Raw genomic sequence first — 16,094 nt, 5'->3', positions numbered from 1 at the left:
TGATGGCTCCCGCCTGTAATCCTAGCTACTCAGGAGGAGGCTGAGATCTGAGGATTGCAGTTCAAAGCCAGCCCAGTCTCCAAGTAACCACCAAAAAACCAGAAGTGGTGCTGTGGCTCAAGTGGTAGAACTGTAACCTGGAGCTGAAGAGCTGAGGGACAGCGCCCAATCCCACAGTTCAAGCCTCATGACCGACCAAAAAAAAAAAAAAAAAAGCATACTTAACCCTGCATAAAACTTACTGTTTTCAGAGTGAAGAGGAATGGGAGATGGAGAAGTATTTGGGAGCCGGCCTTGACTCCCCATCTTCAAGGTAAGATCTTATTCTAACTTGAAGAATGATCATTTCTTCAGAGTCTGTTGCCATTTTTCAATACAGGTAGGCACATAGCTGTTGTGTACTCTATCTTCTTCCAGATTTTAGGAATATCCTTGCCAACTTTAAAGTATGTTTACATTGATCATGAGAGCGCTCATTTTCTATCATTTTATCAGTTGGGGTTCTTCATTAATTTAGGAAATTGTTTGTTCAATAAAGACCGCTCTCATTTGATAATGGTCTCTGAATCCCCTGGATTATGGCAGGGATTTGATTTTGTAATAATCTCCCACGAGAACTGTCTAAACAGCTGCGAAGTAAGACACAGCCGGAAGAGGCGAACTCGTCCTTTAAACCCCGGCCGCAAGGGACTGACGCTACCAACATGAATCTTTTCTGCTTCTCCTTGGTAAGTTCTTTTCTGGGCACCATTTATGTCTTTATTTTTTATGCTATTTTTTTTTCTTGCCAAATAAATTTAGTGTATATCCTAAACTTCCTATGCAACAACAAAATTCGATTTAGTGTTTTGTAAGAGAATACACAAACGTTTAAGTCAATTCTGTACACAGGCAAGCAACTTAAAAAATACATATGCACAAAAATTGCTTAACATTTGATAATGACTTTGGGGTAATACTTTGAAGATTAATTTTGATGAACTATATTATTTCCTGTTTGTTGCAAGTAGGAGAGACATGCTTGCAAATTATGCTGCAGTCGGGTTACTTGCTTTTGCTTTGAAATACCCTGGGAGTCAATTTTTTTCTTATTGTTTGAATAATGAATTCTATTCAATGTTGTCTTGGTTAAACTTCTATAGAGTCAGTTTTCTGAGTTACACTGCATTGTAAATGCAAGTTACAATAGATTCAGCCAGTCCTGGAGATGTGCTCACTCAACGGTATAAGCACCTCTCAAACTCTATTTTACATTATTACTTTTTTTCTTTAGTCTGAAGTGGATCCGTGAAAGTTCTCAGAGAGTCATAGATCTGGAAATACTTTATAATTCTAACCTGCTCCTGTGACCATCTGCTGATGCTTAAAAATGGATTTCAAAAATAATTTTATTCATTTCTATCTGTGTTTACAGAAGGGCATTATGTCTCTTTGTTGATATTTCAAGATGTCAAAGGGAGATTTTTTTTCTCATTTGGGAAAATAAAATGTTCTACTTTTGATGTTTGTTTTCCTTCCAAATTGCAAAGAACATTAACATAAGTGCTAGAGATGGTGCTGACATAGTTGCCATACCTAAATGGGAGGCATTTTAAACCAAGATAAGGAATTTAATCTAAGAGCATCTTGAAAAATAAAATGCAATTGTGAATTGTGGGAGACTGAATCATCGAGTTTGAGTTGCCTATATAGTCCAATTTACAAAATAACTGCCAGCTCTCCACTTTGCTTTGTGCCATACAAATCTGACTGGAGAAATCCCATTTTAGGTGATTTAAGTTGGTATTGTGTATTCTTTTCTAGTTAATCTAAAAGAGCTGTATAAGCTTTATATGCATATACTTCCTGGAAATAGGCAGGGTAGCTCTGAGGATGATTGCTTTGTGAAATCATTTTCAATGGTAATATAATCAGTATGCTAATGTTTTGAGATTATAGCATGCCTCAGCCTGGTGTGGCATACGTTTGAAATGTTAGTGATAAAGACAAATAAACATATAATGAACACAATTATCTCTCTGCAATAAGGAGAAGGAACACATACTCCAAAAGGATTTCTTCAAAGTTCTGTCTCATGGATTCAATGTAACTATCACTCTTTTTCTTTCCTAAGAAGTTACTTTCCTGGAAACATTTTATTAGGATAAGCTATCATGAGGACTAGATTAGTTGGCCCAATTGACCCAGGGGTTGTGTGTTTTGAAATTGTCTGAATAAGATATATGTACAGATATTTGGGGAAAAATCAAAACTATTTTAAAGTGTATTTCATTTTTTCTCATGGTATAAATAAGAAAAAGTTCTTTACTTAATAGATGTGTGCCCAGAGTTTTATGACAGTCTACGAAGTTGCCATGAGAAGCGAATTGGCTGGATTATGGATTATAGTAAGGAATTTATACATAATCCAAACATATTTTATTTTGGCTAAAGGCCAAATGTGAACATATGGGACATTTCATTAATGAGAAGCACTGATTCAGTAAACAGAAATGCACAGGATTAAAAATGGCGATATATATGAATATATGTATATATGTGAATATATGTTTAAATTTAAATCTCTAGGAAGTAAATGATTTGATTTTTCATATTTTATGGTTATTATAGAGGTGATATACAGAGGGGTTACAGTTACATGTATCTTTTTTTTTTTTTTTTTTTTTTTTGTCGGTCGTGGGGCTTGAACTCTGGGCCTGGGCACTGTCCCTCAGCTCTTCAGCTCAAGGCGAGCGCTCTACCACTTGAGCTACAGCGCCACTTCCGGTTTTCTGGTGGTTTATTGGAGATAGGAGTCTCACGGTCTCTCCTGCCTGGGCTGGCTTTGAACCGCGATCCTCAGATCTCAGCCTCCTGAGTAGCTAGTATTACAGGCGTGAGCCACCAGCGCCCGGCTACATGTATCTTTTTGAACCATGTCTCTTCCTTCATTGCTCTCTCCCACTTTTTGCTTCCTGACCCCATCCACAAGATGTAGAGTTCATTTTCTACATAATGTCTAGGGAGTACCATTGTATTTGTTCACTCTTTTTCCTATCCTTACCCTCCCAAAGACAAACAAACTAACAATACAAAAGGAAAACAAAAATAACAACAACAAAAATCTGTCTCCTTTTCTTGGAGTTCATTTCTTAAAATATTATTTTATATGATCATATGCACATAGCTATTGAGCCTTTGTGATCCCCTCCTATGAAGATCCTCCTTTGGGCTCACCATTTGAATGTCAAGAGACCTATATAATTTATCACATCCCAGTGTTTTTTTTTTCCCTCAAACAATTCAGTGTGTTTACTTGTAGATGTATAGACACATTCTAATTACCACAAATAAGGGAAACCATACAACCTATTAGTAGATGACTTTAAATACCACATAAGGATTACTATGAGAAAAAAAGTGAGTTAAATATTCTTTTATTTAAGTGCAGGAGGAAACTGTAAATCTCTTAGTAAATGGGTTTTTTAAGAGAAATATAAAGTCAGTAGCTTAATGAATTACCCATAGGAACCATGAATACCATAAATAATCCATTAAAGATGATTGCTATTATTTTGGATCTATAAACTTGAAATGAGGTCTAGCTTTCAAAAAGGAGGCAATAATACTCACTTACATGTACACTCTGACTCCACAATTTTTCTGAAGAGTTTTGTGTTATGGTGAGGTTTTTAAAAAAATTGCTCATTTTAAGCAAGGTTGATTTTCTTGTTGGGCTCATCATATAGCTACTGAGTTTAGCTTGACTTCATAGCCCCTGATTATATATTCTTTATCCCTGAGCTCTTTCTCAGTGATTTGAAGGGGTGCTTCTGTCTTACTTGGGTTCTCTGGTCTACTCCATTGGCTCAGCTCTTATACCTCTTAATGTAATTCTAATGTCAGATAGCTATCTAACTCAGAATACACCTTATTTGTCCTCTTTCCAAATGTTGACTTATCAACTTAGAATCACCTTGTCAAATACTATGAAAATGTTTGAAAAGACCCTGGTTAAAATAGATTGAAGTTTTATATCATTTTTAAAGGGAAATTGATTTCATGAAGGTATTGTGTCATTTTATCCATAAAATTATATAGCCTTCATTTATTCATTCATTTAATTTTTCATGGCCTCTAATGGTGTTTTAGAATTTCCTCTATAACAATTAGTGCAAAATTCTTCTGTTAATTCTTTTTCTTTTCACTTTTGCTCAGGATCTAAGAATGCTTCTGCTGCCATTATGCTTATTTGTTTTTTGCTTTATATTGAGTAATAGATATACCATTGTTTCTTAAAGAGTGATAATGCAAATAATTTTATTTTTTCTAGAAGTCTATAGTTTGCTCATACTTCCTTGTAAAAATAATCTATTAATTTTTCCCTGTAGCAAAGACATCATTCATTTTCATCATTCAATTTCTTTTTTATGACACTGATATGTATTAATTCTATGATGCAGGATTTACATTTTTACTTTTCACACTCGTTCAATTACTTACAATTCACTTTTTGAAAAGATTTTGATAAATAATCCCTATCAGTTTAAAAAAGTCTAGTCTTATCAATTCATAGATAGATACTAAATGTTCTAATTTCCTTAAAAATGTATCCTATAATTTGAAAACAATTTTAATGTCTTATTATTCCATTTTATACCTGCATATTATTTTCATTATATTCACCCTATCATCCTCCACTTTTGCCTTTACCTTTTTTGCTAAATGCTTTAGAAAAAGTGCTGAGATAAAGTTTCTTTTTGTAGTTGCACAAAAGAATTGCAATATAGCAAAGCAATTTATGAATACAGTGCATCTTTTGTGTGTGTGTGTGTGTGTGAACGCTTCAGTTCAAGGCTAACACACTACCACTTGAGCCACAGCACCACTTCCGGCTTTTTCTGCTTATGTGGTACTGAGGAATTGAACCCAGGGTCTCATATATGCAAGGCAAGCACTCTACCACTGAGCCACATTCCCAGCCCCAATACAGTGCATCTTGATAAATGTCATCACCTTCAACATTTTCACCTACTGGCCTCTACTAATCCCCGCCCTCATTCTTCTAATTTTGCAAGATATACATTGAATTCTTGACTTCATTTTCTCCTCTTCCTTTGTCTAGCATTTTCCCTACACCCCATCCTTCCCCTTTCAAGTACTAGCTTCTTTTTGTTGAACTTCCTTTGATGATGTATTAATAGTTAGTGAATATATAAATGTTGAAATATCCTTACACTCCTATATTTATCCTTACACTCCTATATTAGAGACTGAGCAGAATGTTTTTATATATACCCTTTGTTGACATTTTATTATAAACTTAAAAAACTTTTTAAAGTAAAATTGATGTGCCCTCTTTGCTTTGACCTACAACTTCATTTTCATTTCTTTTTTTAAAAGGTTTGCTACTTACTTAAATTTATTTTATTTTATGTATTATTTATTTATTTTTGTTGGTTGTAGGGCTTGAGCTCTGGGCTTGGGCACTGTCCTTCAGCTATTCAGCTCAAGGCTAGCACTCTACTGCTTGAGCCTCAACGCCACTTCCAGTTTTCTAGTGGTTTATTGGAGATAAGAGTCTCATGGACTTTCCTGCCCTGGCTGGCTTTGAACTGGGATCCTCAGATCTCAGCTTCCTGAGTAGCTCGGATTACAGGTATGAGCCACTGGTTCCTGGCATATTTTTTACTTTTAACGGTTGTAAGGCTTGAACTTTGGGCCTGGGTGCTGTCCCTGGGCTCTTCAGCTCAAGGTGAGCACTCTACCACTTGAGCCATAGCACCAGTTTTCTGGTGTATTTGAAGATAAGAAGCCCGGACTGGCTTTGAACCGAGATCCTCAGATCTCAGCCTCTTGAGTAGTTAAGATTAGAGTTGTGAGGCACTAGTGCCTGGCTATTTCAGTTGTTAATAGGATCCATAGTTGGACTAGGGAGATTGTACTGTGACATTTCCATACATGTATATGTATAGGTGTCAACCTGCTCCCTTTCTTAGTCACTCTCTCCCCATTCTCCTCACCCTTATTAAAACAACTTCAATAGCTTTCATTGTTCTACTTTCACACATGCAAAGACATTCTATCAGCCATACACATCCTCATTCATTCTCTTCTATATTCATCCTCATCTACTTCTCTCTTGCCCCCTCCCCCAAAGCAGGTACCCTCACATCCAAGCTCTGTAGACTTTATTGCCATTCATCCTTTTTTTTATTTTCAGTATGTACTAATCACACCATGATGTTTCTCTGTGCTGTGGTGAGCATGCATGTATAGTGTTTGCTTCAGAATAACTCTATTGATTTAATCTTTCTCTATCACCTTAGTTAATGCTAATCAATAGCTTTCAATTCAATTTTAATGCCATATTCATACATAGATTTATGGTATTTTGGAATTACTTACCCTCCAGTGTACTTTTTCACTTTCCTTTTATCCTTCTACATAGTGCCATATTTAGAATCTGATCAGTCTGTCTTCCACATATAAGTGCAGATTTAAAAGATATTTTGTATTCATGGATATGTACAGATGTATATGTAACTATATACCGAAATATACATATATATATATACATACATGTATGTACAAAAATGACAACAAATGATGATGATGACTCAGGGGAGAAAGGAACCCTTAAATGTCAACTAGTACATCCATTATGGAAATCAATATGAAGGTTCCCCCCAATGAAAAATAGATCTACATTATGACCCTGACTTACCACTTGAAGGAGTGTAAAACAGTGTACAGAAAAAGATACTTGTATATCTCTATGCTTATTGCAGTACTGCTCAATGAAATCAACCAGTGTGGCCAAAAACAAATGAATAGATGTGATATATACGTATATATGTGTGTATATATGTATATATGGTGAATATATATATATATATGTATATATATATATATATATGAATATAATGCAGCCATAAGGGAAAATGTCATTTACAGGAGAATTGATAGAACTGAAAAACATATTGGATGAAGTAAGTAAAGTTCAAAATGCCAGGTCCTATAATAAACACATCATTATCTGCACCATGAAGTAATATATTTAGATTCAAAAGTCTATCACTGTCCTCTAAGACTGATTGTTGATACTAGAGCCAAACTAATTGTGTCTGAAAAGGGGAGGAAAACCCAGACAACTTGGATTTTCTTCTCATGTAAAATGGTTTCAAATCATATCTATCTGTCCTTATTATTCTATAAGGTAAATGAAACTTCTGCTTTATAATTGAGAAAAATGAAGTATAGCAGATGTTGTTTCATGTATAACGAAGAGTACTTATTAAAAATGTATACTTGGTTAAAACCAACAGAAGTCAACCACTGTGGCAAAGAGGCATTGATGTTGTCTTCATGGTTCTTGAAGATTTGTTTCAATTTATGCATGTTTCTCAATACTTAGAAGCTTTGAATATTGGCTCTATAATATTTGAATATTGGCTCTATAATCAAAATAAAGGTAGGTAGATGCATTAGGTGCTTTTTTAAGGAAAATTTCTATTAACTCAATTTCTACTTAACTCAAAAATCTCTGGATTTCAGGAGGGGTCTATGGATAGCTTATATGAGCCAGTGCCAGAGCAACAGGCTCATCAGGAAAGCAAGTGTGGCCAAATTCGTTCTCCTGTGTCACCTGATGGGAGGGAACAAACACACCAAAATCTCTTTATGGTAAGTGGACCTCTGAGCTGAGTAAATATCTTCTGTCTTACATATTTAGATTTGTTTTTCATTTCCTTTTTTTTTTTTTTCAGTCCTGGGGCTTGAATTCTGGGCCTGTGCTCTGCCCCTGAGCTTCTTTGCATTCAAGGTTAGCAACCACTATTTGAGCCACAGTATCACTTCTGGCTTTTTTTTGAGTAGTTTGTTGGAGAGTAGTTTATTTGAGTAGTTTATTGGACTTTACTGCCCAGGCTGGCTTGGAACTGCTATCCTCAGATCTGAGCCTCCTGAGTAGCCTCCTGAGTTTTCCAGTTCTATCAATTCTCTGGTGTGAGCCACAGGTGCCTGGCTTCATTTACTTTGTTTCCTGGTTTTCTCTTTGCTATCATGATTGTAACTTAGTATGAACCTTTCCTTTCTTGAGTATGCATTAGGTGCAGGCTTAATCAGGTGATTCTATAAGCTAACTCACTTACACCAACACACACACACACACACACACACACACACACACACACACACACACACACACACACACATTTTCCAAATGCAGAAATTTCAGGACAAGAAGGAAAGATCATTTACAAAAACCGTCGAGGCTGTCATTTATGCTGTCTTGTATCTGTTGGAACACTGCCTAGTAAACTAGGTCTGAGTGTGTCAAACGAGACCTGGATCTGTAGTTTGTCAATTGTCAATTTCCATGGTATAAGTGCTCTCACTTGGCTGATGACCAGTTATGGAAAGTTAATCACATATTTGCAATATCTAATATGTAATGATGACCTCAAGCATTACCACCAGCATACCACGGACTGTTTTCCAATCCTGTAACCTATCCCCTTATAATAAACTATTTCTAGAATTTATGGATATCCATCATCAGCTTATGAAACATATTACTTTAGAGATGGAAATAATTTTATAAACCACCTTTATGAACAATAGAGATGAAGAGTTCTCTGAAGTTTGTAAAACCAAAGTCTGTAAAACTAAAGTCTGAGTAACCACAGAATAATACTGGATATTCTTTCCTTCAGTTTTGATGTCTTTTAAACCATTTCATGCTATTAAATTATTTGGCTTCTTCTGTGACTTAGGACAATAAAAACTGCTCTTACAGTCACATTGTCTCCCAAATAAAAGCACTAGGTGACATGTATATGTGAAATTATTTACAAGAGAAGTTCAAGTGTTGAGTAAGATTACATAATTGCCAAACCCAGATTGTTTTCACTCTAAAGAAAGGGTTATAAGCCCTAAGATATGTATTCAAATGTTTTTTCCTTTCATGAGATTGTTTTTTAACACATTTATAAGATTATTTCTTTGTTGTTTTGTATGTCCCTCCCCCATGGTATAACCCCTGCTTTCACTGTATTTGATGTTGTTATAATTTGTGGAGGGGAAGGGAAAAAACAAATCATTTAAATAGGGATACAGGTGGACCCATTGCAACAATGAGATGTACAAGTCGTTATCTCGAAAACGAACTTTACAACTTTGGTGGGGGGGGGAGGAAGGTTGGGTGGGGGGAGTAGGGGCGGATGGGATGGGAAGGGGAAACAAAGGAGGAGGCTACAATGCTTGATAAGAAATGTACTCATTATCTTGCCCATGCAATTGTAACCCCTCTGTACAGTATTTTCTCAATAAAAAAAAGAAAGGGTTATAAGGAAGCATTTTAGAGTTTTACATCTACATTCTCATGTACAAAATTGTTCCTTAGTCCCATCAAACCTGGTAATTTTCATAACTTACCTTAAGATTCCATTTCCCAGAAGCTTAGGTTGTAGAAAGCAAAGTTAGTTAATAAGTTGAGTAATTAGTTTCATTGTGGTAGAAATATTTTCAACACAGTGAAAATTCTGCCCTTATTTCTATGCTAGTTTCAATATCCAGAAATGTTGGTGTCGACATATAAGAACAAGAATAGATAATAATATACTTTATATTAATGTGCAAGAGTCATGGAGACCACAAGTGGACTGTTCAAAATATTTGTAAGCATTTTTACTGTATAATTAAAAATAAAAATTGGAGGAGAGCCAAAGATGTTTTCCTAAGTGTGTGAATTTAAATATAGATAGATAGATAGATAGATAGATAGATAGATAGATAGATATGATATTTGTGAATATATAAATGTAAAAAATAAGTTCATGGTCACTTAACTAGAACTTTTCAAAACAACTTATTTTGCAAAAGCAGATAATAATAAAAATAAGATAAAACTTGGATTTAAGTTGCTATAGCTGTCTCATGCTTTCTGTGCATATCTCAATGTTTAACACAGGTATGTAACAAATCTAGAAAAGTAAAATAATCTTAATTTAAAAATTAAAATATTTTAATTGAAAAGATCTTGTCACTTAACCTCTGAAGAATAAGTTATTTTACTTAGTATTCTACTTCCATTTCTTCAGAACTCAAGGAAAACCATTGCAGGAATTTTGACCTTTATCAGAATAAAATTAATCCCTTTGACCTGGGTTTCCAAAAATGCTATGAGAGGCTCTCTTATATGAATTGAGTTACACCTGAAGCACCCAGTCCTCAACCCAAATAAATGTATCTACAAGCTTTGCAGGAGCTCTCAGACTTTAGAACCATCATGACAGCACTATTTATTACTGAGGAAAGTATCGTTCATATTAAAGTATTATCCTTTTGTCTCATGAATTAATAAGAAAAATTAAAGCGAGAGACTAATCCTCATTTTTATTTTTTCTTTAAAAGCTATGTGATTATAAATAATATTAAGTATTTTCCTGTTTGCAAAACCTTTTTAAATATGGCAAAAAGTTCCCTAGATTCACAGGAGATTGTCTTTCTAGAGTATCAAAAGAGGTCACCTCATATAAAACCAATGCATAATGAAGAAAATAGGATGTGTTCTGCAAGGCAGAAGTTGAAGGGGTTTAAATGAGGTCTCTCATGTGGATCTGTTTTGCAGAAATGGGTTGTAATGGAAAATTAGTTGAAATACAATTCAATTTAAATAATCAAAATTAGATTAATTAAAATTTTATAGAAATTGGAAAAATAGAAAGTGCTATACTTGTCATATATTAGCAAATTCATAAACTATTGGATAAATGTTGCTAGAAACAGAGGATTAAGTTTTATATAGTGCACATTCATGAACTTAAATCAACATACTGTAAGAAAATATACTAACATAGTCACCTTAAGAACTGGCTTCCTTTCTATGCTATTATTTTTAAATGTAGACATTAAATGATTAATCCTGTACCTATTTGAGTACCTCCTTATTATGTCTGAAGATAATAAAGATCTTGAATTAGAAAAAAATGAGAATATAAAATATTTGTACCTCTGCCAAGGTGGGGTTACCTGGATCAAACCTGAATTATCTAGTATGCCATCTGTGTTGAGTAAAAGGCAAAATAATTGTCATTTTTATACTTCATTTTGTATATCATAAAATTAAAGGGATAAGAAATTTGATCCTTTTCAAAAATGTAGAGCAAGAGCAATGTCATTATTTATGTGTCATACATATTGATAGTTCAATAAATATTTGTAAGCTAGATGAATAGATTAATGAAGGACTCATTACTCAAACTAAAGAAATTATTAATGGTAATGGAGAGATACCGATAGTGTCTAAAAGTCTGAGCTTTGGTGTGTGGCTGTCCCTAGCTCTTCAGCTCAAGGGGAGTCCTCTACTTCTTGAACCACAGCACCACTTTCGGTTTTCTAGTGGTTTATTGGAGGTAAATGTCTTATGGACTTTTCTGCCCAAGCTGGCTTTCAACTGTGATCCTCAGATCTCAGCCTCCTGAGTAGCTAGGACTACAGGCTTGAGCTACGGGCGCCCGGCTAGCTCTGCTTATTCTAAGTGATTAAGACCTTGGAATGTTACTTGAATTCTCTTAGCCTCAGTCTCCATCTGCAGTGGAATGAAGGGAATATCTTTTGTTTAAATATGACCGATTTTGAATCTTCTTGTTCTCCTGTAAACAGGAAGAACTTAGCATATATCAGAGAATCATCAGAACTGTTGCTCTTTCAACACTTCTATTGCTCTAGTAAGGGACTACACATTATAACCTGAGCAACATGTATTTTGTCTTGCCCATGAATTTAGAATTTTTTTCCTTATAACATTTTATTTAAAAACAAAAGGATGAAAACAGAAGATCCAATAGGATGCGAGAGAATGCATCTGTAATCCTCCACCCCCAAATGTGTGAACTATTTTCATCTGGCTTTTCGCTTGTTGTCTCTCTTGTGGTAAAGTTACACCACACAGACACAGAGGGCAATTGAGTTAGAGGAAAAATGACTATTCTAAATGCAGATTGCCAATAAGAGAACTTGAGTTGTAGGATAGAGGTCCAACTCTACAATTCTATATCAGCTCTGGCAACTCAGCTGTACCCTCATGTACAGACATGAGTTTTAGGTATAAATTGAGGAAGACTGAGTCAAACAGTGAGCAGTGTTCAAAATTATTAAACAGTTCAGGTGTTTACTATGGTTCAGTGCTCAGGGCTGTAGTCTGCCTGATCAATACTCAGGATGTTCAGGTGCCTCACTGTCAAAGAAAAATAAGAAAAACATTGTAGAGGGGTATGTTTTTCCTCTTGTTCTTCCTGACCTCCAAGGTGGGCCATGGCGAGAATGGATGAGAGCAAAGGCACAAAATGGATGCAGAGCCCAGGCCCTAAGTTCAAGCCCCATAGCTGGAAAAATAAAATCTTCTATTGTAGCACTATATGTTAAAAATATAATTCAGCCCATACATTCAGGTATTAATATCATAGTCATTAGAATACAAATTAAAGGAATGAGGTGAGATCGATTTTATAATAATATATGATAATAATTTATACATAGTAATCATGTTAACATATATTAAGATAATTTGTTCCAAACATCATTTCAACAGGCAATTAATTGTATTTTATATATATTATATTAATTATATTGGTATATGATACATATTTTATACTGAAGAACACATCTAATTCATATTCTAAACTAGTTAAAAGTGAGCTCAAGGTTGGGAAGGTGGCTCAGTGGTAGAGCGCTTGCCTTGTATACATGAGGCCCTGGGTTCGATTCCTCAGCACCACAGAAGGAGAAAAAGCCAGAAGTGGTGCTGTGGCTCAAGTGGTAGAGTGCGAGACTTGAACTGAAGAGCTGAGGGAAAGCGCCCAGGATCAGAGTTCAGGCTCCACGACCAACCTCAAAAAAAAAAAAAAGTGAACTCAGGTCATTGTTACTATTTTTAGTAAAAATAGTATATTTTGACAGACACCTTTGGTCTTGAAATCAAAATTAAACTGAACTTTAGCTTCTAAGCTGATTAGCCACATACATAATTTTCAATAGCCACATGAGCACTTGAAGATGCTGGCAAATTTGAGACCTGAGCATTTTAAGAGGGTATCAAGTCTCCAACTCTTTCAAGGTAACATAGAGATTAAAGTGTGAAATTCCCTGACACTGAGCATTTAGCAGTATACTTTTAGAACAAGCTAGATATTAAAACAGATATTTGGTAGTAAGTATTCACATACTTATAGAAAGAAATGAGAGTCTTAGGAACTTGTGCATGTATCAAGTTGGAAGCTGATCTTAGGGAGTTGGGTAAAATGACAAGAGGAGTTAAATCTGGAGTTCGGGCCCCAAATTTTACCCTCTATCACTAGCATGTTTGTGTTTAGTATGAGCACCCACAAGTGGGAGAAATAAGAAGAGGAATTGAAGAGAAGAGTGCGGCTGGGAGACGTGAAAAGTGAAGAGGAGGAGAGAAAGGTAGCAAGAGAAAAAAAATCAACAATATAATATATATGCTAAATATAATCTGCTACCTAGAGGACATAGCAGAAAGAAAGTTAAGATGGGTGAGGATGTTAATAGACTTGAATTTTGTTCATGCTCCCAAGCTGGGAACCATGTCCTTCAGAATGTGATTGAACTACTCTGACCCTAAATTTTCTGAGCAATAGAATATAGCTACAAATATCTATCTCTTGGTTTGTAGCGAAGATCCAGTGTTACGGCACACGTTAAGCACCTGGCAGAGTGCATGCTAATGATCATTACTATTCCTTCAGTAAGCCATCACATTAGGGCAGAGTGATCTTTTAATTTAATATCCTTGATTAAATGATGTTAAGTCAAACTCTCAATTGAGATTGGATGCTGTTTAAAAATAACTGCTCAAAATAATTTGTAATCAGCACTCCTCACCTAAAAGCATTGATTTTTTTTCCCTCTAGGCTGGACAAGAAGAAGCAACAGGATTTATTGTTGATGTGCATTAGAAAACCTGTGATTTTAATCTTCACAAATTGCCTCAAACACCCAGGTGTAGAGCAAGGCTTGTCAATTCAGCCTTAGACTTGCTATCCCATGTAGATAGCTGTAAACAAGAGAATCTATCAAAGAGACATTTGTTCACCTTCTGATCCATAATTCAGGGTTTTCTGTTCTTTTGTAACTTAAATATATTTTAGATGCAAGTTTTTTGTATATACTCACTCATCATTTATATACTTGGCATTCATTAAAAATACCAGAGAAATCAATTAAATGTTTCTGAGCTACCAGATGTTAGAACGCAGTAGAGAAAAGAGAAAAATTAAGCATAGTTTTAAAGACAACACAGTAAGTGTCAAACAGCTGCTCAAAGCTCAGTACTAATGAAGGAAGGTTAAGGGTTTAATCTTATGGCCAGTAAGTTTTGTTCTTTTACATGACTAATAGTTATTCCAGCCAGCATTCTTGGATAGGAACTGCACCAATCATTAAAATGTGTTTTTAGTAGCTACCAGCACAAAAACATTATCGATTCCAGGAAATAAACTTAAGGAAGATCTTCCCAAGTTCTTTTGCTTGGAAGCTGCTGCTCACAATTCAAACAGGACGTGGCTAAATTAAGATGCCACCACTATATTGGCAGGCCCCAGAACCATACTCTAGAAACCCTCTAGGTATTTTGACATTCAAAGTAAGTCATCAGGACTTGCCTTTTTCTCTCTGTCAGTCAGTATCAGGTCAGTATTTTAACTTGGGGCTGGTGATAGATGGAATCTAACTGAAACATCTTATTCCAGTGGATAGAGAATTTAAAGATATTACCTTGCTTCCTTCTTAGTTTTCATCCCTTTACTTCTTCCTTCTTATTTTATACATTGTTCAAGGGTCAATAAATAACAAAAGTCCATTTTAGCAAAAACTATGTACAGAAGACAAGGATCCAGATGGCAACCAAAGAAATTATAAAGTAAAATTTTATATTACAAATAACTAGCTTAATACTTGCAAAAGGTCTCAGAAAGAACCAAAGCCATAAAATAATGTAAGCTAGAGTTGTGGCTTGAGTGGTAGAATTTATTTTACCTGATTAATGCTGTTTATTACAGCACTATTCACAAGAAACACATGATGCAATTAGTCAATACATTAGTATTGTCTAGAAATGGAAAGACCCTGAGTGAAAACCTAATTCTCATCAGTATGCTCATCATCAAATAGAGTATTTGTGGATCTAACAAATACACAATTCTCATTTTTGAAATATATCAGTTATAAACTTGCATACGTTTCTTAAATCTTTAAACCCTTGGTCCTTCTCTTGCAAAATAAAAATGAAAACATTTGCTTGCTCTCAGTTGTATTACGTATATAAAACATAACAACAAAGTGTGCCATTTGGTATTATTTGTATGGTGGCTGACACAAACATAGATGATTGATAAGTGTTCACTCTAAGCACAGCACTGTGGTTTGGGGCTTTATAGCACAAGTTCCATGAAAAATGTGAGATATAAGATGGTTTAAAGAGGAAAAATAGTTAAGACCTTGTTATCTTGCACAGTGGCCTTCCTAGGGTCTTCAAAATCATTGAGAGCCTAATGTCTTATAAATGGATAAATTGACACATTGAAATGTGACATGTCATCTTTGAATAGATGAATAATGGAGAAGTCAGTGTAGGTGACTCCTAGAGTGGTATTCTAACCACTTAACTACATTTCTTACTTGTCTCCAAACTATTAAAATTTGGGAGTTCTTTTCTTCTCTCTCTAAATTAACATCAGCATTGACATAGCTATTAATAACATAGACACTAAAGGAAGAAAATGAGATTAACAATTGTACCCCTCAGCTCAGTCTTCATCAAAGTGTGAACAAGAGAAGTCAGTGTCACAACAGTGCATGTAATCCTTCTTTTGATTTCTAGATTGTATAATGACTTATAACAAGCCAACATACAAAACAGACAACATCCATTGTAAAGACCTTACTTTTATTTCATGTTTAATTTTTTAATGTGATCTATAGTAACATACTTCTATTCTTCTACTGCCAGTTCATATGTGAACACATTTATTTTGGTGGATGTAATTGGTTTCCTCCCATAGATAGAGATTTACATTAAAGTAAAATGAAATCAA

At 34.9% G+C, this 16,094-nt stretch overlaps 1 protein-coding gene across 1 annotated transcript in view; it reads left to right on the top strand.

Annotated features, from left to right (window-relative positions):
- The first annotated feature begins 618 nt into the window (after positions 1–618).
- The window catches only part of Samsn1 (SAM domain, SH3 domain and nuclear localization signals 1), a 133,874-nt gene continuing 118,398 nt past the window's right edge, over positions 619–16,094 (top strand). The window contains exons 1-2 of the mRNA XM_070030490.1: positions 619–728; positions 7,537–7,665. Coding sequence (XP_069886591.1) covers positions 705–728; positions 7,537–7,665 — 153 coding nt within the window. The 5' untranslated portion in view covers positions 619–704. The remainder of the gene's footprint in view (positions 729–7,536; positions 7,666–16,094) is intronic.

This window comes from Dipodomys merriami, unplaced genomic scaffold (assembly GCF_024711535.1).
Source record: "Dipodomys merriami isolate MVZ:Mamm:240054 unplaced genomic scaffold, mDipMer1.0.p SCAF_2, whole genome shotgun sequence".
NCBI classification, from domain to species: domain Eukaryota; kingdom Metazoa; phylum Chordata; class Mammalia; order Rodentia; family Heteromyidae; genus Dipodomys; species Dipodomys merriami.
This window is presented reverse-complemented; position numbering and strand designations above follow the sequence as displayed.